The sequence below is a fragment of the Schizosaccharomyces osmophilus genome, chromosome 3 (assembly GCF_027921745.1).
Source record: "Schizosaccharomyces osmophilus chromosome 3, complete sequence".
Taxonomy (NCBI): Eukaryota; Fungi; Ascomycota; class Schizosaccharomycetes; order Schizosaccharomycetales; family Schizosaccharomycetaceae; genus Schizosaccharomyces; species Schizosaccharomyces osmophilus.
The window spans coordinates 900,854-922,671 of record NC_079240.1 but is presented as its reverse complement, the minus strand read 5'-3'; the positions used below and the strand labels follow the sequence as shown (position 1 = coordinate 922,671).

The window sequence follows — 21,818 nt, the reverse complement described above, 5'->3', positions numbered from 1 at the left end:
ATCAAAAGACATTCACAAGGACGGCGAATCGAAGCAGCAAGTAACAATAATAATTGTTACCCAGAAGAAGAAACAGGAAAGGACAAGGACAAGGAAATACGAAACGAATTTTAAAGGTTGTAGTGAGTCTTCAGACAAAATTTTTTGGTAGTTAAGTTACTTTATAATTCTCTGTTTGTGTCTGCGCGCCCGTAGTTGAGTATCTCTTATCTGACCTTTCCCGCTACTACGCAACGCTTCCTCTTGTCTTAGTCACACAGTATGTCAGTATGAAGAAGGACTCATACTGAGTGGATGGTTTAGTGAATACGATATCATCTTCTTTCGTTTTCGTTGGATGTCTCAATATTGGTTTAAGAATGAATTTAGAAGGTCAGTATACCACATTCTCTACTTATCGTGTTGTCCTGGAAACGCTTGGGTTACATTAACACAGATGAGTATTTTATTGGTTTTTTAATGGGAAACACTATGTTGGCTGTGCTCTCATTGAATCTGGGATATTCTTCTTCCCACCACAACCAAACACCACGAAAACCTATACAAAGAAGGATAACGGCGATTTCTAGAGGATTCAAACGATTTATTCTTTGTTTCTGATACTCCGCCGTCCCAAGAAAATTAGCTTTCTTTTCTTTACTTTTTTTCTTCAGCTTTGTGGCTTCTTTCGTTTCCTCAAGCTAAGAATTTTCTGCAGGAAGATATCTACTTCTCCTGCACGTATCTAATTTTCCGGTATTTCTTTGCATAGATAATTTTCATCTTTTTGGAATCTTTTTTGTTTTCATTTCTTTCTTTGGTTGTTGAGAATCTTCCTTTTTCTCTCCTTCCTTTGGCAGTTTCTTGCTGATTTTATTTCCCTTGCATTCATCTTTTTAATTCTCAGGACGCCCCCTGCTGAGCGTCGATTGGTTGACACTTGTGTATATCTTTCATCGCTTTATCTTTTCAAAACGTTTGCAATATCAAACTTTGGAAGGGAAATCTTTTGGATTTCTAGTCGCTTTTACTTTCCTTAGATTTTCTTTCGTCCTCCCCTTTTTAACCGTTGGTTTGTTTCCCAAAAGCATCCAGCGTTGCGTTTTTGCAGCTTTGACTTTTGTGCGAGCAAAAATTGGTTACGATTAACTCTTAAACAAAGGGATTTGTCCTTATTCATTCCTTTCTTTCATCCCTAGGGTTTTGCAACTTTGTTTGGTTGGTTGTAAACCGTTTCGCATCTGTCCTTTCACTTTCTTTTTCATAAATTTCCTTCTTTTTCATTTGCATCTTTCTTTCTTATCCTTTTTTCTTCAAAATTCGGGTTCCCTCTCAAGTTGAAACCCTCTATTTTTTATATTTTTGCATTAAAAAAGTCCATTTTTTCTTTTCATCCGTCTGATATCCTTTTCCTTCATTTTTCTCATATATAACTCTACTCTCGTTTGATACCTTTTTTATCCAATTTATCTTGAACTTTTGATTCCTATTCTCCGCTCTTTACGAAATTACTTCTTATGCATGGTATACGCGAATTATGGTTTTTAAAAGCCATCACTGCTTTTCTACTCCTGTTTCTTCCTTTTACATATGCCGCGCCATATAGTGAATCGGAAGAACCTTGGAATTTGAATACAAACAAGAATGCTACTGACATTCTTGATTATTCAGGTGAATGGGAACATCATGAGTTTTTCCCGAGCCCGGACAATTGGCGTATCAACTTTATTGCTATTATTCTGGATCGTTGGTATGATGGTGACCCGTTAAACAATGATATTATGGGAACACCTTTTGAAAATGATATTTTTGAAGTTTCTTTCCGTAATGGTGGTGATATAGTCGGTCTGGAACTGTCTTTAGACTATATCCAAGCTCTCGGTATTAGGGGTATTTATCTTGCTGGTACTCCTTTTCAAAATCAGCCTTGGGGTTATGATCAGTTTTCTCCTCTTGATTATACCATCTTAGATCATCATACCGGAACTATCGATCAGTGGCGTTCGACCATCAATGCAATTCACAGCAGAAACATGTATTTGATTCTCGATCTTACTGTCGCTACCCTTGCTGATTTGGTTGGCACAGTCGGTCATCTCAATGATACTGGCGGTGTTCCGTTCACGTTGAACGAATACAATTCCATGTGGAAGACAGGCCAGAGATATGCTGATTTCAGTTTTAATAATGTCTATAATACATCCTGTGAGTATCCCCAATTCTGGGGAGAAGATGGTAGTCCAGTTACTTTGCAATATAAAGGTTGTTACGACTCTGATTTCGATCAGTACGGTGATACTGAGGCTTTCGGCGCTCACGCTGACTGGCAGCGTCAACTGTCAAAGTTCGCTTCTGTACAAGATCGTCTTCGTGATTGGAACCCAAACGTTGCTATACGCTTAGAGCACTTGTCGTGCTTGGTCATTTCCATGTTGGATGTTGATGGTTTCCGTATCGATAAGGCTACCCAGATGACCGTTGATTTTATCGCTGATTGGTCCATGTTTGTGCGTAATTGTGCCCGCAAATACAATAAGGATAACTTCCTCATTGTTGGTGAAGTTACTGGTTCTTCTAGTTATGGCTCCATTTACTACAATCGTGGTCGCAAACCAGATCAACGCCCTTCCAATGCTACAATCGCTTATAACCTTACCAGTGATGATAACAAATATTCCTTACGTGATAAAAATCACGCTGGTTTCGACTCATCTGCCTTTCATTATTCCATTTATCGTTCTCTCGTTCGATTCCTTGGTATGGATTCAAAGGTTGAAATTGATTATGACACTCCTTCTACGTTCACCGAAGCTTGGAAGCAAATTCAAATAAACGAAGATGCAGTCAATATGAACACCGGTAAAATTGATGCTCGCAATATGCTTGGTATAACTAACAACGATTTGTTCCGTTGGGGTTCACTAACAAACGGTACCGGAAGGGCCATTTTGGGAACAATGATTACCACACTGATGTTCCCTGGTATTCCATTGTTGTACTATGGTGACGAACAGGGCATGTACGTTTTGGATAATAGTGCAGATAATTATCTTTACGGCCGTCAGGCTATGAACAGTGCGAGAGCGTGGTATATTCATGGCTGCTATTATGGCAAGGCGGCTTCTTATCCAAGGGCCGATTGGTCTCCCGCCAACAATGGTTGCAAAGATCCTTGGAACTATCTCGATCACTTTGATGTAGCCTCAGGTCTTCACAACGTGTATATGAATCTAAATTCTATTCGTCGTCATTATTATAGTTTGAGTGATGGCTATGGTTTCGATATGATTGCAAAATGGGTAGACGATGTCTATTTCCCCGATAGTCAACCTTATGCCACCGCAATGGGTTTGTACAGTATTTTGCGTGGTCCAATGGATGGTATCCAATTCCAACATTATGACACATTAAACAATACTGACACCCATAAAAAATCTCGGGTATGGAGCTTGTTCGCCAATAGAAATGACACTTATACTTGGAAGTATGATTGTAACAGCAAGAGCGATGCAATTATCGGTCCTTGGAAGGCTGGTACTACCGTGCAGAATCTTATTTACCCTTATGACAAGCACCAGCTCCAAGACTCTTGGAACAAGACTTGGGGCTGTCTACCAAGTGTTACCTTCGAACCATATGAGTTTAAGCTCCTTGTGCCTACTGATGATTTTGTTGAGAATGACCCCGTGATTACAAAATTAACTCCTAGCCACGATGCAAGATTAGATTATAATAGCGAAGAGATTGACATTCATATTGAGTTTTCCCGTAGAATGGATTGTGACTCGATTACAAATTCACTGAATATCCAATCTTCTACTCGCCCGACAAACAAAACTGCTCGTTATGTGGATGGTTCTGTGTCTTGTAAAAACTTGTCTGATTCAAACATTGTTAAAAGTGGATTACTATTAGCTCAGTCACCAGGTGTTTTCCAATGGTCTGCTAAACTTACGAATGTTCATGAAGGTATTCATCGTGTTTCGATCGGTCCGGCCACGACTTCTGATAATTCTTCTTCAACATTGGCGCAAGATAATTTCCTCTTCCGAGTTGGCAAGAGAGATAATCCTCTTGTGTTTTATGCCGCAAACTACTCATCCGCTTTGTTAGTAAAGAAGGATAACGATTTTTATGTGAATCATTCTGCTCCAGGAGCCGAAAAATTTAGGTATAGTAGGGACTTTCAGTCTAGTTGGAGTAATTGGTTGGATTATAACGGTGGAATGACGAAGTTGCAACCAACGAACTGGACAGGTACAAAGGATCAAGGTTGGGAAGGAGAGCATGTTCATGTTCAATATTGGAGTGAATTGACTGCTTCCGCTAATTACATGCAACAGGGTGATCATGGTTTTAAGTTCCGCAGATTGTTCCCCCACATGTTCTTGGAAGGTAGTTTCAATGAATATGGTTATGATTCTGGTATCGAAAATAAGTTCAAACAAATTGATAACTCGCTATGGGAATTGGGCTTTACTGCCGCTCAATATCCTACGACTGTTCAGTTTAATGTTTGGGGTATGAACCCGGGCGGTAAGCCTGATAGAACTCGTGTTTATGGAAGTCAAGGTAATTCATCCGTTTTGAGTCGAAGTGATCCCGCTTCCTTTATATCAAATAATGTGACAATTAAGGAAGGTCCTAATGGGACACATCTTTCTTATAAAATTCGCTTTAGAGATGATGCAATGTTTTTCATATTGTATCCTGCAGGTGAATGGAGTGTGTCGATTGCTATATATGTGTTGTGTATTCTTGTGCCCCCTATTAGCGCTATTCTTGTCTCATGGATGTTCAAAAACTCATTTTATACTGTCAAGTTAAATAAATTCGGTAACGATGACTTTGGTAAATTCTATCCTCTTAAAACCTTGGTTCCTTTTAAGAAGAAGAGTGAACCTACTATGGCTGATGATTCTGGTGCTGGCGGTTTAGCCCGTAAGAAGAAATGCGTCATGATTGCTACTTTGGAATATGATATAACTGATTGGCAAATTCGAATTAAGATTGGTGGTTTGGGTGTGATGGCTCAGTTGATGGCTAAGAATCTTAAGCATCAAGATTTAGTTTGGGTGGTTCCATGTGTTGGTGATATTGTCTACCCTGAAGCCGAGGAAGCAGCTCCAATCGAAGTTAAAATAATTGACCAGACATATACCATCAACGTCTACCATCATTATCTGGATAACATCAAATACGTTTTACTTGATGCTCCAGTCTTTAGACGACAGACCACTGTGGAACCATATCCCGCACGTATGGATGATCTTGGTTCAGCAATCTTTTACTCTGCTTGGAATCAATGTATTGCCGAGATCATTCGTAGAAATCCTATTGATATTTATCACATCAATGATTATCATGGCGCTCTTGCCCCATGTTATCTTTTGCCTGACGTGGTTCCCATTGCTCTTTCCCTTCACAATGCTGAGTTCCAAGGTTTGTGGCCTCTCCGTACACCCGAGGAAAAAGAAGAAGTATGCGCTGTATACAACATTCCCCGAAGGATTTGCTCCAGATATGTTCAATTTGGAAACGTCTTTAATCTGCTTCATAGCGCTGTTTCTTACATTCGAATCCACCAAAAAGGTTTTGGTGCGGTAGGTGTATCGAGTAAATATGGTAAACGTTCATGGGCTCGTTATCCTATTTTCTGGGGATTAAAGAAAATTGGGAAGCTACCCAACCCCGATCCTACTGATACTGAGGACGTTTTGGACAAGCCTGAAAAAGTCGTGAATGTTGATCCGGAGATGGAAAAGACCAAGGTTGAGCATAAGAGACTTGCTCAAGAATGGGCTGGTTTAGAAGTTAATGATAAATATGATTTATTGGTATTCGTTGGACGCTGGTCTAATCAAAAAGGTGTTGATTTGATTGCCGATATTGCCCCTTCTTTGTTGGAGTCATACAAAGTTCAGTTAGTTTGCGTCGGTCCCGTCATTGATCTTTATGGTAAGTTCGCTGCGGAAAAACTTGACCTTCTAATGAAGAAATATCCTACTCGTGTTTTTTCCAGCCCTAAATTTACTCAGTTGCCTCCTTATATCTTTACCGGTGCCGATTTTGCCTTAATTCCTAGTCGTGATGAACCGTTTGGTTTGGTTGCTGTCGAATTTGGACGTAAAGGTACTTTGGGCATTGGTGCTAAAGTTGGTGGTTTGGGACAAATGCCTGGCTGGTGGTATTCTGTTGAGTCTAGTGCAACTCCCCATTTAATTAAACAATTTGAACAAGCATGTCAGCAGGCCCTCTCATCATCGCAGCGTACCAGAGCTAGGCTTCGTGCTCGTTCTGCCAAACAACGTTTTCCTGTTTCACAATGGATCGCGAAGTTGGAAGCACTCACTGATGGTTGCATAAAGACTAACCAAAAGTTTGGACGCAATTCACGCGCTCGCTCTTCTTTCTATTCGTTGCTTCACGAGTCTTTCAGTCGCTCCTCGGATGTTCTGCCCCAACCTAATGATAATGGTATAGCCGATAAACGAGCAGAGGAAGCTGAGATGATAATGATGAGCAATGAAGATTCTGCTCCTTCAGGAGGTGCTAATATTGGTAGATCATTATCTCTGGGAAGTCGTCATGGCCCTGGTCATGCAGGCAATGATGGCTCTAGTGATGGATTGGATACCATACAAGAAGAGAGTATGAATGGTGGTGACTCTAATTCCGGTGGTTCCGTTAATTCTCCTGCTGCGGCGGAGGATGAGAACCATTCTCCTTCTGAATATAGCTTCGATTCTGCTGATTACGAATTTGACCCCCAACGCTCTTACTATTATGATGATTTATTCGATGATGAAACTACAATAAGAAATACTCCCTCTTTCCGTCCGCAAATGGGCAATTTTAACCCCGAGCATGGAGTGGGTGCTACCTTAAGTCAGGACGAATTGGTCGACGCTTCTCACTCTAGAGATTCAGGTGCACTCAGTCCCCCGTTAGCTCCTTATGCAAGTGACCCACGAAACAGTCCTTACTCGTATGGTAATCTTCAGACGGACTCTAGCTTAAGTCTTGCCTCTGTAATGTCTGGAAAAGAAAAGCGAGACTTCTCCTTAACTAATGTCGAAGAAATTTTTCGAGATGAGGATGGTAAAGCTCTCAAAACTTTCCAAGATAAGTTACAAAGGCTCACTGCCAAGAGCTCTAAAGATGAACTTTGTATTGAACAGTTCATTATGAAATCGGAGCGTATGTTTTATCACGACAAGAGGGCGATCAAGTTGGGTTTGCAAAAACCGAGCAAATTGCATGTGAATGCTACAAATTCTCAATCCGGCACTGACGAAGAGTCTCTAAGCAATGGTCATGCTTCTTATGATGATATTATCGGCTTAGCTGATGAGACACCATCCTATGCTCAATTGGAGGAGGACTCTGGATATAAGAGTATTCACGGTTTGCAAAAGTTCATGTTGTATAAGATATATGACTGGCCTGTGTATTCCCTGTTTATTGCTTTAGGTCAAATACTTGCATCAACTGCCTATCAACTGACCCTTTTCACTGGTACTAGCAGTATCAAGACCTACCAGTTGTATGCCATTTGCGGATTCTTTATCGCGTCATCATTTGCCTGGTGGTATATTTATTCAAAGGTTCCCGCATATTACGTTTTGTCTTGCCCATTTTTGTTTTACGCTCTTGCTTTGTTTTTGGTAGGTCTGCCCGCATTTGACCGCATATCAGGTGGTAGAGTATGGATAACAAATGTTGGTGCTTGGGTTTATTCAATTGGTTCTGCTAGTGGGTCAATTTTCTTCTCCCTCAACTTTGGTGAAGAAGGTAGTGTTCAAACACGGGTATGGGTATTCCGTGCTTGCCTTGTGCAAGGACTTCAACAAGTTTGGTCGGCTGCTTTATGGTATTGGGGTGCTCATCTAAATAACAAACAAAATGAAGGTGATGCAAATGATTATAAGGTTAGTCCTGCCATTCCTGCCATCACCTGGCCTTTGAGTGTGGCCTGTGTTGCTATTGCATTCATCCTTTACAGGGGGTTGCCTCAATACTATAGACAATTGTCGGGCACTATTCCGGCTTTTTATAAGTCTCTACTAAGAAGAAAACTTGTTGTTTGGTTTTGCATTGCAGTTTTCCTTCAGAATTTCTGGCTTTCTACTTTAAGTGCACGTTCATGGTCATACTTCTGGGATCTCAGTGAGATTCCTCAGTGGCAGATTTTCCTGTTAATGATTGCCTTTTTTATTGTATTATGGGCAATGTTACTTGGTCTTTTAGCTTGGATTGCACGGACCCACTCTTGGATTATTTGCGTTTTTGGTGTTGGGCTTGGTGCACCTAGATGGATTCAAACATTCTGGGCGACGTCGAATATTGGTTTGTATTTGCCCTGGGCTGGTAGGGCAGGACCATATCTTGGCCGTACTCTTTGGCTTTGGTTAGGTGTTTTGGATGCCGTTCAAAATGTCGGTATTGGTATGATTTTGCTACAAACACTTACTCGCCGTCACGTTGCAAGCACATTGATGACCGGTCAAATTATTGGTGCCGCAGCTACAATGATTGGACGTGCAGGTGCTCCTAATCGTCTTGGCCCCGCTAATGTATTCCTTGACTTTACTAAATGGACTCGTGGTGATGGTTCAGCGATTCTTGCTAGTGCTCCTTTCTGGATTTGCATAATTTGCCAACTTGCAATTTGTGTCGGATTTTTAGCCTTCTTCCGTCGTGAAAACCTTAGCCGACCTTGATTTGTTTAGAGGACGTGTCATCTATAGTTGTTGAATAAAGACGAAAGTAGCCCACATGTGCCTAAAAAGGTTTGCATGTTAAAAAATTAACACTGGAATTCATTGTAGGAAAGGATTTTTTCCTACTGAAAATTGCTATTAAGTACCATTAATAAGGTTATTAATGGTAGTAGCGATTAACGTGTAAGTTAATCAATTATTTCAATTCTATCGAAAACTTGTTTATGATGAATATTGTTCGTTGATTTTTGCAAAATTAATGCATAGCTATGTTTGAAAAGGATTAAACAAAGGTTTTTAAGTTATTTCTACCCATGTTCATATTATATATATATATAACGTTATTGGCATTAGAACTTTTGTTTTAGTAAATAAGCATTACCCTTTGCATTGGTTTAATATGGTCTGTTGTGGCAGCCATGTAAAGTACGGAAGATGTGTAGTCGACTTTTTCGTTTTGATGGTAATTGCTAATCCAAAAGAGCATGTATGTGTTGCGAGTTAGTAAAATTGGTTTCAATAATTTTACAAAATAGAAGCAAAAGATTCCCCCAATTATTATAATACTTAGTCAGATATGTTATGAACCAAACTAATGGTGTTTAATGCTTAAGGGTAGCGTACATACGCCCATAGAAAGGTTAAACTAGTTTGCGCAAGCAGAATAATATGAATAATAATAATTAAAGCACTTTGTCACAGACGAGATCTCACTTGCTATGAGAACAAGTATTCAGTGGAAAATATAGTTACAACTGTAAATGAATTGGATGCTTTAAGAATTATTAGAATATAGTGTAGCTTCCGGGGATTTGATTCACTATCAAAGTTGTAAAAACAGTTTATTTTAGCTAGATCAGTCAAATTTTCAGATTGGAAGATTTGAGCTTCTAACGCTGGGTGTATATATATAACATTGTTTCCTCTGGTAATGTTTCTTTGTTGAAAACTTCCGTTGTTTACAAATTGTAATAAAGGGATTCTTTTTGTATGTTTTCACCACAATCTGATAATTGTATCAAGACATTAGTAAAAACGTAAATCAACAGTTAGATGCGTGACATGTAAGTTTGCTATGTTCATTTATTCATTATCCTCGTCCTCCTTATATTTATATACATGTTTTTCTCGTGGGGCAGCTTTGGTAGAACCTCGATTGCCTCCCATGAATCCCACTCGATCAGCAGCATCTTCAGGACTGCGGAACATACTAGTTTCTCCAATTTTTTTCCGTTTACCGATTCGTCCTGTTTTCACACCCCTTGAGGCAAACTGTTTCCAAGAGTTCTTAGAAGCTTCCAAGGCGGCATTGGGTTTGAGTTGCTTCTTTGGCTTTTGAGAAGGAAGCGGAGGAGGTGTAGCAATTGCAGGAGGCTCGGGGACAATAGTCGGAGGAGGAGGTCTTGAGGTGGTGGGTATTGAACCTACAGGGACAACTTTTGAGGGAGGAGCACTGGTTGTTGGAGAAAACACACGTTCCGGAGAGGCCTTAAAAGGCTGAGTTTTAGAAGAAGAATTCGGTGAAATACTACGAGAAGGAACCACAGATGCGGTCGGGATAGGAGAAAGGCCAGCACGAAGAGCATTGTTAGAAGAGCCTAACATAGCTATACTCCTGCGTTTCGCTTCAGGCATGGCCTTTAAGTTTTGAGGGGATACTGTCTCAACTTCGGGATAATCCAAAAACTGAATTGTATATTTTTTGTTGGCACCGTGTCCTGATATGGCTGTTATTTTTCCAGCATAGAAAGAGTAGTCTCCCGAAGTCCACCTTGCCATTACCAAATCGCCAGGGAATAATTCTAATTTTTGAGCATTGGCCAAAGATTTTGAGCCTGTTGTTGACTGTCCATTCTCTTCCAATTTTTTTTGCTTTTGGGTTTCTTGCTCTTTTTCATTTATTAACTGTTGGGTCAAGTGAACTAATTCATCTAAATCATTTTGTAAAGCAAGTAATTCTTGATTAGCGGGGTCCTTTTCGAGGGAAATTTTTACTAATGCAAGTTGGCTTTGATATTGTTTGTATTCATCCTCCATTTAGAATATGCACCAAAACGTATAGAAAATTGTTATAAAAGAGGTAAAATAAAGCTAATATATGCAGATATTCAATGGTATTCAGGGCAGAATATATTATTGTCAATGATGAGTAGTTAGTGCCGCGAGTTTAGTCTGGCAGGATTTGAGATTTCATATCCGTTCTCAGGCAAAGAACTCATTATTAGAAGATATCAAAATAACTTCCATACAAATAAAAATTAGAAACTTACTTTGTTCATTAGGGATTTATTGCAAAGTAATAGGAATGTAGGATCGGACAACGCGAAGTTGTTGAGTAGGATAAATTACTAAAGGAAGAACCAAAAAGCAAAGTCAAAAGCTAACGTTAAAAAGAGAGTAATGATTTCGCTATCTACAGTACTTCATTCGACAGCGCTTGACCCAGGCCAGAAAACAGCAAAGGCAGTTTATGAAATGTTCCATTTAAAGAGAGTCTGAGTATTGAAGAATTGTAAATATAAGGAAACCCAGCTTTCAAGACTTTAAAAAGGACTTGGAAATTCGAAGATCCCCTCCACAAAGCCCAAAGGAAAAATAAAACATAAATGAAGTTTCACCTGGTCTAGCAATTAAGGAACAACTAAGATACTTTACTTGGAAGGATGAAAAGAGCGCCCAACGAAATGCTTGGGAACTTCCCAAGCAAGCCAATCACTAGTTGTAGTAGGTAATAGACCCATTTTTTGAAGCTTGTAAATACCAACGGCCATAAGTAAGCACTGTGAAAGGACGTAAACTATCATCGGAAGCCACATGGCGTTGGGATGGACAGAGCGAAAAGAGGCAAAGGCATCACCAGAAGCAGATATTGCTTTTAATGGGTTTAAAAACAACATAAATGTGGTGACAATACTGAAAACTTGCAAAGAGTTACCCGACATGTAAGCGAAAACCAAATTCATCGGGATTTGTTTAAGAGGAGAGTATGCAAGCTCCCATGCTTTTTTCAGTACAAGAGCCTTTTCAGCATTTTGCTTTTCGGTGTTGATGGATAAATCAGAAGATTGATCTTTATTCGCTTTTCGGAAAGGGGTGGATTTTCCTTGAAATCCTCTAGGCGATGGGTACTTTTCAGAGGTGTCCACACATCCTTTAGACGCCTTTTGTACGGCAACTTCTAGTACCGGATACCAATTTCTTTCGTCGTTGATATGCATATTTGAAAACAAGCGGGTTTTCCCAAGAAAATGGGTCTCCAGCCAAGGAAAGGATTCTTGTGAAGAAGTCTAATAACTTTTAAGATTTGAAGGAAATAGAGAGGCCACAAATTAGGTATGAATTCAATAACAAATTGAGATTCAAGGTCAGACTTATTTTTAAGTACCAAAGTAAGAATGACAAAGATTGAGCTCAGAATGGATAAAACTACCTTATTTGTTCCAATGAAAAAGAAGCAGGATTCTTTCAGCTGTGGCTGTTTGTGTCTACGGAATGATTTCACCAGATGAGAAAATGTGGTTGAGTCTGGTTGAATGAATACAAAGAATTCTTAGTTTTGAAGATGAAGTTGATGTATGAAGCTGTTCAAAGGAATCAATACAATGGCCAAGATTTTGTTTTATTTTCATAACAGTATTAGTATGCCGTTATGTACAATATCAAGAAGAAGCTCAGATCTAGCTTATTGGTACAGTTTTCTAGAAAATTTAGTAAGCCGAAAGAACGTAGATGATTCTAAAAATGAAAATAAAAGGAAAAAGAAAGGAATTCACTGAAGCCTTACTGCTTTATAATTTCTCGAATGGATCCAAAGCCCAGTCGGTTTACTTCATTCCCTTCGTTGTGACTAAAACAGACCGAATAGCAGACTTCAAAGAATGGACAGTCATGGGAATGAGAAAAAACAAGAACTTTCAGAAAGCGATCCTATGTCTCCGAATACTCAAAATTATGGATACAAAGCAGAAAACGGAAAGAAGCAAAATTTGCAACCAAGAGTGCACGGCCGTCAAATTCACGCACGCATGGTTTTTTCAGATACATTCTTAAGAATTGTGACCAGCGGATCAGCTTTCATGCTTTCGTATTTCCTTTTCTTTCGCTTTGTTTACCAAGGTGAAATACACTCATCTCTCGCCTGAATACACTATTCAAGGCTAGGTCATAATACTTGATGAAAAGTCTACTTCTTTCGAGAATTTATTTTTTGAAGTTGAACTTGGAAGAAATTCCTACGAAATGTTTGATGAAAGAAACATTTGCGACTGAAAATTACGAAAATTCATGACTTGGTGCTCAATTCTAAATTCTGACTTTCCTCAAGCACGGTAAGGGTAAGGCTACTACGACCTTACCACCAAAAGCCCTTCCAAAGTCACTGTCTTTATAAAATACGTTATTTGAAAGATCTTGTTTCAGGAAAAGTAATATTGTGCATACAATGGAATCACCAGTAGAGTCTGATCATTCGGTGCCGACGAATCCTACAGTTAGCTTGAAGAAACGCAGAGGACGTCCTCCCAAAGGAAGTTATGCGGCATTCGGTAGTGACGATGAAGACGATGATGAATATTACGGTGGTCGCTCGCGTAGGAGGACAAATCGCGCTCCAAGACCCAAGGTCTCAACGCAATCCTCTGGTTCTACCGTTGTTCCTAAAGATTTGTATGCACATCGTGCAACCTTGGAAGATGACGAACTCAATTTTGGTGTGGTTGATCCCGAAGGAGAGAAAAAGGTGAATGAGCTTGGTTATTTGAACGGTGGACGCGAGTATCGTTGTCGAACATTCACTTGTCTGGGTAGAGGAAATCGGTTGTACATGCTTTCGACAGAACCCGCCCGTGCCATGGGTTATAGGGACTCATATTTATTGTTTTTAAAACATCGCTCTCTCCATAAGATTATAGTCGATGATGCAGAAAAATGGGACTTAATTGAACGAAATATTATTCCACACTCATATAAGGGAAGAGCAGTGGGAATCGTAGCTGCACGTTCTATCTTCCGTGAGTTCGGTGCAAAGATTATTGTCGGTGGTCGAAGGATAGTTGATGATTATTGGGAAGGTGAATTTCGCGCTCGTGGTTTTGCAGAAGGTGACCTAGCCGACCCTGAGGATAAACTCCCCCCTCCGGGAATGCCATATAATCGAAATCAATATGTCGCATGGCATGGTGCCAGTGCTGTATACCATACCCAGCCTTCTTTTGAAGCGCAGTTACCTTCAGCAGTCAGAAAGCGTAAAAAGGACCCTCCTAAAGATGCTACCTGGTTGTTTCAGCATGCTAAAGCCACTTCTGCTTACAATAATGACCTTGCAGAAAATATCGCACGGAAACAAACTACTGGCTTTTTTGAACCTCATTCAAATTTACTTCATGTTCCTCAAAACTCTCAGCCATCTCGAACTGAGTGGGCTCACATTGCTCACGACCAAGAAGAGTATATTGCTCCAAAACTTGATATTTTAGTATCTCTAAACCCCGATATAGCACCTCAAGTCTCGTTAATAAATGTTCCCTTTTCTGTCCTTGCTTCTTGTCCTCCTCATATACAAGACGCAATTCGAAGGCGACAAGAGCAAGAACTTTTACAAGCCAGAATGAACGGTACATTATGGTAATTGGGGGATTTCTTCTCCTACAGCGCATGTACTTTTTTCATTCAAAAGAAGTTAGAAGTTATTAAAAGGGCTTTCTGAAACGATATCCTGTGCGAAGGTTTCGAAATAGAAAAATGAACAAGCAAGCATCCTTTCTTTATTTTGTTGGTCATTGAACGATGTTATGAATGGAATTTGGTTAGTAATAGTTAATGAATTAGTCTAAATTTTTGATAATGGAAGTTTTGTTTGTAAAACAGTATAATCATTTAACAGGCTTTACCATATATCCTCTACTGCTTGCTGATGGACGGTACCGCATTTCTTACTTACTGTGTTTTCGGAATTCACATCGAACGATTGCCATTTACAGTTGTACTAGTTGTTTACACAAACAAGAGAATTAGCTTGTAGATTAAAATTTTATTAAATTATGCATTATAGAATTATGAACGTTGCGTCACCTCCCAAGAAATTTACTTTCAAATTAAGAAAAAAAAACGAAAATACAAGACAAATCAATTAGCAGCAGCGGCTTCAATAGGAGGCTGAAGGCGAGTGGGTTGCTCGTTAACACGAACGATTCGGTGACCAAAGGTATCTTTCATGGGCATTTTTTCACCGGCACCAGACTTCCAAACCTCAACTTCCATACCACCGCGGACAACAGCGATACGGTAGGTAGAGAGCAAGTTATGGGCACCATTGGTGTGCTCATATACACCACCATTGAAAGCAGCAGTGGCATCCTTACCAAAGGCAGAACGCAAAAGACCTTGACCACCAGGGTGTTGGAAACCAGTCACGTCGTGAACGACACCGTTGATGAGGACAAGAGGGCGAGCCTTGCTTTGTTCCAAAAATTCTTCAAATTCCATAACAGGGAGGACCTCCAAAGGAGTACCCCAGTTGAGGCGAGCACGCCAGCGGTCCAAAACCTTTTGTCTTTGTTGAACAAGACTCTTTTCGATTTCATTTTGAGGGAAGGTGTTGAGATCGTAAGCAAGACCAATGAGACTGCAAGCCCAGATGAAACCCTTGGTAGGGTCGTATTCGTACCATCTTAAACCATTACGGTAGTCGTTAGGGAAGGCGTGGTGGTAGTTGTGGTTACCCTCACCGAGAGTGACAAGGGCGGTGATGTAGTGGTTACGGGCGGAGTTGGTATCGTCAAAAGGTTGACTACCCAAGATATGAGCGAGGGAATTCACGCAGAAGGTAGCATGGTGAACAAAGACAAGACGGCAGATACCAGCGTAGAAGTAGCCACCACGGTAATCACCCCAGAAGTAACCACAAATAAGACTAGGTACAACAAAGGCCATCACAGTAGCAAACAGAAGGAAGTTACGATGATTCCAGACGACATGCTTGTCGGTGTTCAAGTCTGAAATATCGGTACGGCCAATACGACGAGGGTTTTGGAGGATGATCATCCAGCCAATGTGAGCGTACCAGAAACCCTTCTTGACATTGTAAGGGTCCTTGTCAGTGTCGGTATAACGGTGATGAGCACGATGGTCACGAGCCCACCAACGGATAGAACCTTCAAAGGCGGCGGCACCACCAGCGGCGAAGAAGTATTGGAGGGGTTTCTTGGCCTTGTAGGAACGGTGAGCCCAGAGACGGTGGTAACCACCAGTAATACCAAGACCCGAGTAGAAGTAATAGACGATGGAAAAGATCAGAGTCTTGGTATGTAAAGGAGTCGTGCAAATACCATAAATACCGATGGCAGGAAAACTAAACAAAAGAATCAAATGCAGCCAGTTGAAGTGGCGCCAAAAGTTATCAAGGGTCCATGGTTGTTCCTGAATGTGTTTCGGGGCCTTGGGGTCAAAACGGCGCTCGGGGACAACAGGAACAACGGGGATTTTACGTTGGCGAAGAGTGTTGTCCTCGCCAGTGGAAGGATGGACAGAGGCATGAGAGCCCTGAGACAATCCATTCGCAGACATAATGAAGATTTTATGATTTGAAAGCGAAAAAGTGTGAGAAAAAAGAAAACAGGAATCAACAAAATGAAGAAAAATGAAAAAGGATAATATATGAATCCAGGCAACAACTGAGCTTTGTGTATATAATCTAATCTCAAAAGCCAGTAAAAGCAGTTACCGGGAATGCAAATGGAAACGTGACAAAAGAAAAAATGTTAAGGTGTAAAAGAGAAGCAAGCAATCAAGCAAGCAAGAGCGGGTCTGTTTCTAAAACAAGACACCAAACGACACGAGTGGGTCAAGAAAAGAAAAACAGGAATATAGGAAACGGAAAAGGACAACCCAGTCGCAACTATACGATGCCTAAAAAGCAATTGTTTGCTATTTTATGGCAATAGTAATAGTTTCTGAAAAGGGGAGTTCAGAAATCGTTAAAAGTATGGCGCTTTGGTAAAGTCTTCCAGACAGCGGATGTCTCTATTCTTTTATACCTTACCGTGTGAATGTCGGTGATGGGCAGGGTAGGGTAGGGTAGGGTTAGTGAGGCCCAAACGGTGGTCTGGGAGGGAACAAGCAAGAGAAACAAGGGGAAGGAGAACGCTGGTTGGGAACTCTAAGGAAAAGCTCAGCCAATCAGGGAGCATCAAGATAGGTCAACAAAGAAAAAGGAATTGGAAACGAGAAAGGAAGGAAACAGGGCAGAGCGAGTGGGAAGTAGGAAAAAAGAAAAAAAATAGAAGAACTCTACAAGAAAAAGAGAGAATATTACAAAAAAAACCACTGAAAATAGTCTCAAGACGAGCGAAATCCATGAAACCGTCCCATCCACTGCAATGATGAAGTAATTCTCTTTGGAGTTTGAGCGATGCTAATTTGAACTCAATAGCCAATCGGAAGCTTAAGGACACTAGCGATCCGTAATTGCCACCTTGATTCGTCAGTGTGTGATATAACCGTGAGAACTGAGGCTGGCAAAAGAACGAATCGAACACCGTCCATGAGATACATGGTTCGATTATACGGAAGTCAATGGCAGTACAGTAAAGATTGTAAAAGTACGGTAATATTCTTTTGGAGAAAAGCGTTGGAATGCCTTAGGCGTGGAATATGATGGGGCTGTGAAGAGAGTAAATAAACAGAGACGTAAGCGAATTCCATGGTCGTCCCATTGGGTTCCGAAGGTCCCGGAGTAGAGGGTGTATGTTTAGGTAGGTATTAAACAGTTTTGTTTATTGTTTGAGTGAACAGCTTTGTCTTTTATTTCTTTTATTTCTTTGAAAGATTAGTGTTCTATGGATATAATTGTAAGATTGGTTCATGGTAGCGTAGTTTTCATTTTTTTTTTTATTTTTTTTTTGCTTCGTTTCGTCTGATTCTTTAGATATTACCATCTATACATTTCATTCATACTACAAATTTATAAATATACATATAGCTATAGCTTTAGATATAGATTATAGAGGTTCAATTGGAGGTAAAGGACCCAAGGGAGTGATGCTCAACGGGTTGATTTGGGTATGGCTTCTTGTATAGTGCCATTTGATGTGATCAAAGTCGGTGGTTTCGAAAAAGGCAGGGTGGCGCCAATAAAGGTTACGAAGCCATTTGTTGATGTGAGGATAATCATGGCGAATCGTACCAATGTTACACTTGAAGTGCTGCACATACACTGGATCAAACCGAACCACCGTGGTGTACAAACGAATATCGGTTTCCGTTAAGCGATCGCCTAAAACGTAGGGACCACCAGTCTTTTTAAGCAAATCCTCCAATTTGCCCAGGGCTTCAAATACAATCTTGACATTCTTCTCGTAAGCTTCTGCTTTGGTAGCAAATCCCGATTTGTAGACACCATTGTTGAGTGTTTCATAAAAGTAGTCGTTCCATCGATCGATTTCCGAACGCAGGTCTTTTGGATACAGATCCAGTTCCTTTTTCTTTGGGTCTTTGATCAAGTCGTTCAATTCGTAATTGAGTGTGCGGATGATCTCTGCACTTTCATTGTTTACGATTGTATGGTGTTTTACGTCCCACAACACGGGCACCGTGAAGCGCATATTATAGTTGGGATCTGCACGGAAATACAAGTTTCTTAGGAAAGGACTTTGGTAAATTGCATCTCCAGTACTTCCGCGTTCTGTTTCGAAATCCCAACCATTCGGACCCATGTACCATCCTACAACATGCACGGGCAATACCTCTTCCAATCCCTTCAGTTTACGAACGATCAGGGTACGGTGGGCCCAAGGACAAGCTAAACTTACATACAAGTGATAACGGCCAACTTCCGGGCGGAAAATTGAATGGTCTTTCGAAACTGTTTCACGAAATGATGATGTTTGACGCCGGAATTCGCCGTCCTTACTAGCCCAATCTGTAACTTTACCGCCAGACATCTTTGCAATATTCGAGTATGTGGTGGATGCTTTGATCAGTTTGGAAAAGCCAAATTTGCCTAGCATTGAGACAGCCGGGGGTTCTATGCAGTTTATATATATAAAGAAAATCTTTTCGTATGAGTCAGCATTGTGTTATAAACTCTCCCGTGATGTGAATTTCCTGTACTAGTGGATTACATAACTTGGTATTTATGACATGTATGTACAAATGAAAGATTTTTATTCGTATTTTCCATATAAAGAATTAAATAAAAAGTAGAATTTTTTTGTAATTTTACTTTTACTTCTTTTTTTTTTGCAACGCCAGTGAGGACCCTTTTTCTTTTTTCTGTCTTGCGTGTGTCTGTTTCCTACGTTGATGCGCTATGAGTGGTTCGAGTAGAGGTAGGATGCGTATTCAATCCAAAGAACTGAAAAAAAAGAATAGAACCCAATTTTAGATTAGTAGTATTGTAAAATGCTTGTCATAGGATTCCACTTGATCAATTCCATGGTTTGTTTGTTTACAAAAAGGGAACCCCCTCCCCGAGCAGCAAAGCAATGACCAGAATGAAAAAGAGAAACGTTTACAAATCGTTTCTTTATTGATTCCAATTGAAAACGAAATCCATCCATACCCTAACAACCCGACTGTCTTTTACCAAACAACACTCTATAGAACCCCTAAACCCATTTGAGCTCTTTATTATGACAATATATACTTTAACCAACATGTAATTTCAAGCAATGGGTATGTAGCGTAATGGTTAACGCGTTGGTTTTCGGCACCAAAGATTGCAGGTTCGAGTCCTGTCATACTCGGTATTTCCTTTTTGGCATATAATAAACTTTGATGTCGAAGTACCTTTTTGTCTATTTCTTTTTGTTTTTGTTTTTGTTTTTTTTTCCAATAATTCCCTTGTTTGGCGACACCTCCAGGTAGAAACTGTTAGATTCAATGTAATTTTTTTTTTTTTCTTTTTCATTTTGTAAAGTTTTATGAAATCAAATCGACATAGTCTTCTGATGAATTGGTTTTTTACTCGTATACATACAATAAATCTCATCAATAGAAAACCATACTTTGAATTTACAAGGTTCGTTTCTGTATAAAAGAGAGAAAAAAAAAAAAGAAAAGAAAAGAAAAAACAAAAAAAAAAAAGAGATACTCATTTTCTATTTCATTCATCATAACTACATATTAACCAGTCTACTTAAATTCACACACTCATAGCTTTGTTTTCTCGCTTGCTTTTCATGACTCTTCAATTCCCTCATCTTATATCTCCTTAACAATCACCTCTTCCTCTATATTTTTGAATACGATTATGAAACCATCCTTTGGTTCGCTTTTCACACAAAAACTACGACTACGGCTTTGTGATTACCACAAAAGGAAATTATATTAGAAATAAATGCTCATTAATATACATACATAATCATCTTGAACCCAACATATTCCATGACTTTTGTAGACACAATTGTCTTAAAATTCTTGACTGGGGTTAGCCTTGCCGGATTGCTTGGGCAAAAGATGAGCGTTAATGTTAGGAACAACACCACCTTGGGCAATTGTAACATGACCCAAAAGTTTGTTCAATTCTTCATCGTTACGGATAGCAAGTTGAAGATGACGGGGAATAATACGAGTCTTCTTGTTGTCACGAGCAGCGTTACCAGCCAATTCGAGAATTTCAGCAGCCAAATATTCCAAAACGGCAGCTAAGTAGACGGGAGCACCAGCACCAACACGTTGAGCATAGTTACCCTTACGCAACAAACGATGAACACGACCGACAGGGAAGGCCAAACCGGCCTTGGCAGAACGAGACTGAGCAGATTTGGCTACAGCTGCCTTACCACCAGATTTACCTCCAGACATAATTAATGGTATGAAAAGTTATTGAAAAGTGTAGAGACGATAAATTCGAGGATTCAACGTAAACAAAACAAGATTTTTTTGTTGGTCTTCAAGCTTATAGAACAACAATACTTGTCTAAATCCAATTCTTACGAAAAGATGAATGAAAGCTCTTTCAGTCTTGGACGTAATATTAAGAAAGCTCTGTTTACGGGCGCGTCTCCACTATATATAGTACTACACTCTCGTTTAGCACACCACGTCGCGACGCGTTATATGATGATCTACGCGACGCGTCGTTTACACTAAGGGTTAGGGTTTATGATGAGGATTTAGTATACATATATCGCGTCAACAACGAAGCTTACCAAGAACCAACCACTATAATCTGGAGCGCTAAACGTCTCATTGTGGAAAGAATTTCTTTATTTCAACGCGAATTACCAAGAAAAACGACGATTAACAATGTCTGCTGAAAAGAAACCCGCATCCAAGGCCCCCGCCGGCAAGGCCCCTAGAGACACCATGAAGTCCGCTGACAAGAAGCGTGGTAAAAACAGAAAGGAGACTTACTCCTCATATATTTACAAGGTCTTGAAGCAAGTTCACCCCGATACTGGTATTTCCAACCAAGCCATGCGTATTTTGAACTCTTTTGTCAATGACATTTTTGAGCGCATTGCCACTGAAGCCTCTAAACTTGCTGCCTATAACAAGAAGTCTACCATTTCTTCCCGTGAAATTCAAACCGCTGTCCGTTTGATCCTTCCTGGTGAATTGGCCAAGCACGCTGTTACCGAAGGTACCAAGTCCGTCACAAAATATTCTTCCTCTGCTCAATAAATGCGTTCACTTTGAAATCAACAAATTGAACAATTTGTTGGCAAGTCCCATTCGCATGTCCGCGAGTCCTAATTATATTCTACGTGTTTTGTAAACGCGTTCTTTGGTTTACGGTTGCCTTGAAGAGTTTTCTGGTTTTTGAATGGGTTTATGATTGGTTATACATGACAGGTTCATGTGGAAGCCCATAGAACAAATTCCATCCATTCAACGCTGCATAAAACAAGACGCTTACAAGGATTATTAATTTTCCCTTTCTGCATTTTCCTTTTTATTATTTTTTTAGCTACGTTACCACTGGTTGGAAAGATGAGTTTGTTTCTACTGTTTGTCATTTCTTGTATATAACCTAAAGCACAGGTGAACTTTGCAGCTAGGTTTCTTATTTTAATCTCCTTTTTACTTAACTACTTTGATGATCCCTTCCAATCTTGGTTTATGTTTGAATGATTTCTGTTATGCTGTGATTCATCATGGGCTGGGTGTGCTACG

The 21,818-nt window shown here is 40.0% G+C and overlaps 8 protein-coding genes and 1 non-coding gene across 9 annotated transcripts; 4 read left to right on the top strand and 5 right to left on the bottom strand.

The window, feature by feature from the left end:
• Positions 1-1,496: 1,496 nt before the first annotated feature.
• Positions 1,497-8,702, top strand: ags1 (cell wall alpha-1,3-glucan synthase Ags1; the record flags this gene model as incomplete). Its single annotated transcript, XM_056183261.1, has 1 exon — positions 1,497-8,702. The coding sequence occupies one exon, from the start codon at positions 1,497-1,499 to the stop codon at positions 8,700-8,702; it is 7,206 nt and encodes a 2,401-aa protein (XP_056039427.1).
• Positions 8,703-9,785: 1,083 nt separating this feature from the next.
• Positions 9,786-10,739, bottom strand: spf30 (splicing factor Spf30; the record flags this gene model as incomplete). Its single annotated transcript, XM_056183260.1, has 1 exon — positions 9,786-10,739. The coding sequence occupies one exon, from the start codon at positions 10,737-10,739 to the stop codon at positions 9,786-9,788; it is 954 nt and encodes a 317-aa protein (XP_056039590.1).
• Positions 10,740-11,353: 614 nt separating this feature from the next.
• On the bottom strand, positions 11,354-11,920 carry emc4 (ER membrane protein complex subunit Emc4; the record flags this gene model as incomplete). Its single annotated transcript, XM_056183259.1, has 1 exon — positions 11,354-11,920. One exon carries the CDS (start codon positions 11,918-11,920, stop codon positions 11,354-11,356), a length of 567 nt encoding a protein of 188 aa, XP_056039625.1.
• A 1,223-nt stretch (positions 11,921-13,143) lies between these two features.
• Positions 13,144-14,328, top strand: rsc7 (RSC complex subunit Rsc7; the record flags this gene model as incomplete). Its single annotated transcript, XM_056183258.1, has 1 exon — positions 13,144-14,328. The coding sequence occupies one exon, from the start codon at positions 13,144-13,146 to the stop codon at positions 14,326-14,328; it is 1,185 nt and encodes a 394-aa protein (XP_056039620.1).
• Positions 14,329-14,825: 497 nt separating this feature from the next.
• Positions 14,826-16,265, bottom strand: ole1 (acyl-coA desaturase; the record flags this gene model as incomplete). The annotated part of the gene is made up of 1 exon (XM_056183257.1): positions 14,826-16,265. One exon carries the CDS (start codon positions 16,263-16,265, stop codon positions 14,826-14,828), a length of 1,440 nt encoding a protein of 479 aa, XP_056039829.1.
• A 1,433-nt stretch (positions 16,266-17,698) lies between these two features.
• gst4 (glutathione S-transferase) lies at positions 17,699-18,640 on the bottom strand (the record flags this gene model as incomplete). The annotated part of the gene is made up of 1 exon (XM_056183256.1): positions 17,699-18,640. One exon carries the CDS (start codon positions 18,638-18,640, stop codon positions 17,699-17,701), a length of 942 nt encoding a protein of 313 aa, XP_056039827.1.
• Positions 18,641-19,371: 731 nt separating this feature from the next.
• On the top strand, positions 19,372-19,444 carry SOMG_20221. Its single transcript has one exon. It is a non-coding gene; the product is annotated as a tRNA-Arg (tRNA).
• A 664-nt stretch (positions 19,445-20,108) lies between these two features.
• hta1 (histone H2A alpha) lies at positions 20,109-20,504 on the bottom strand (the record flags this gene model as incomplete). Its single annotated transcript, XM_056183255.1, has 1 exon — positions 20,109-20,504. One exon carries the CDS (start codon positions 20,502-20,504, stop codon positions 20,109-20,111), a length of 396 nt encoding a protein of 131 aa, XP_056039819.1.
• Positions 20,505-20,948: 444 nt separating this feature from the next.
• On the top strand, positions 20,949-21,326 carry htb1 (histone H2B Htb1; the record flags this gene model as incomplete). Its single annotated transcript, XM_056183254.1, has 1 exon — positions 20,949-21,326. One exon carries the CDS (start codon positions 20,949-20,951, stop codon positions 21,324-21,326), a length of 378 nt encoding a protein of 125 aa, XP_056039757.1.
• Positions 21,327-21,818: the final 492 nt, after the last annotated feature.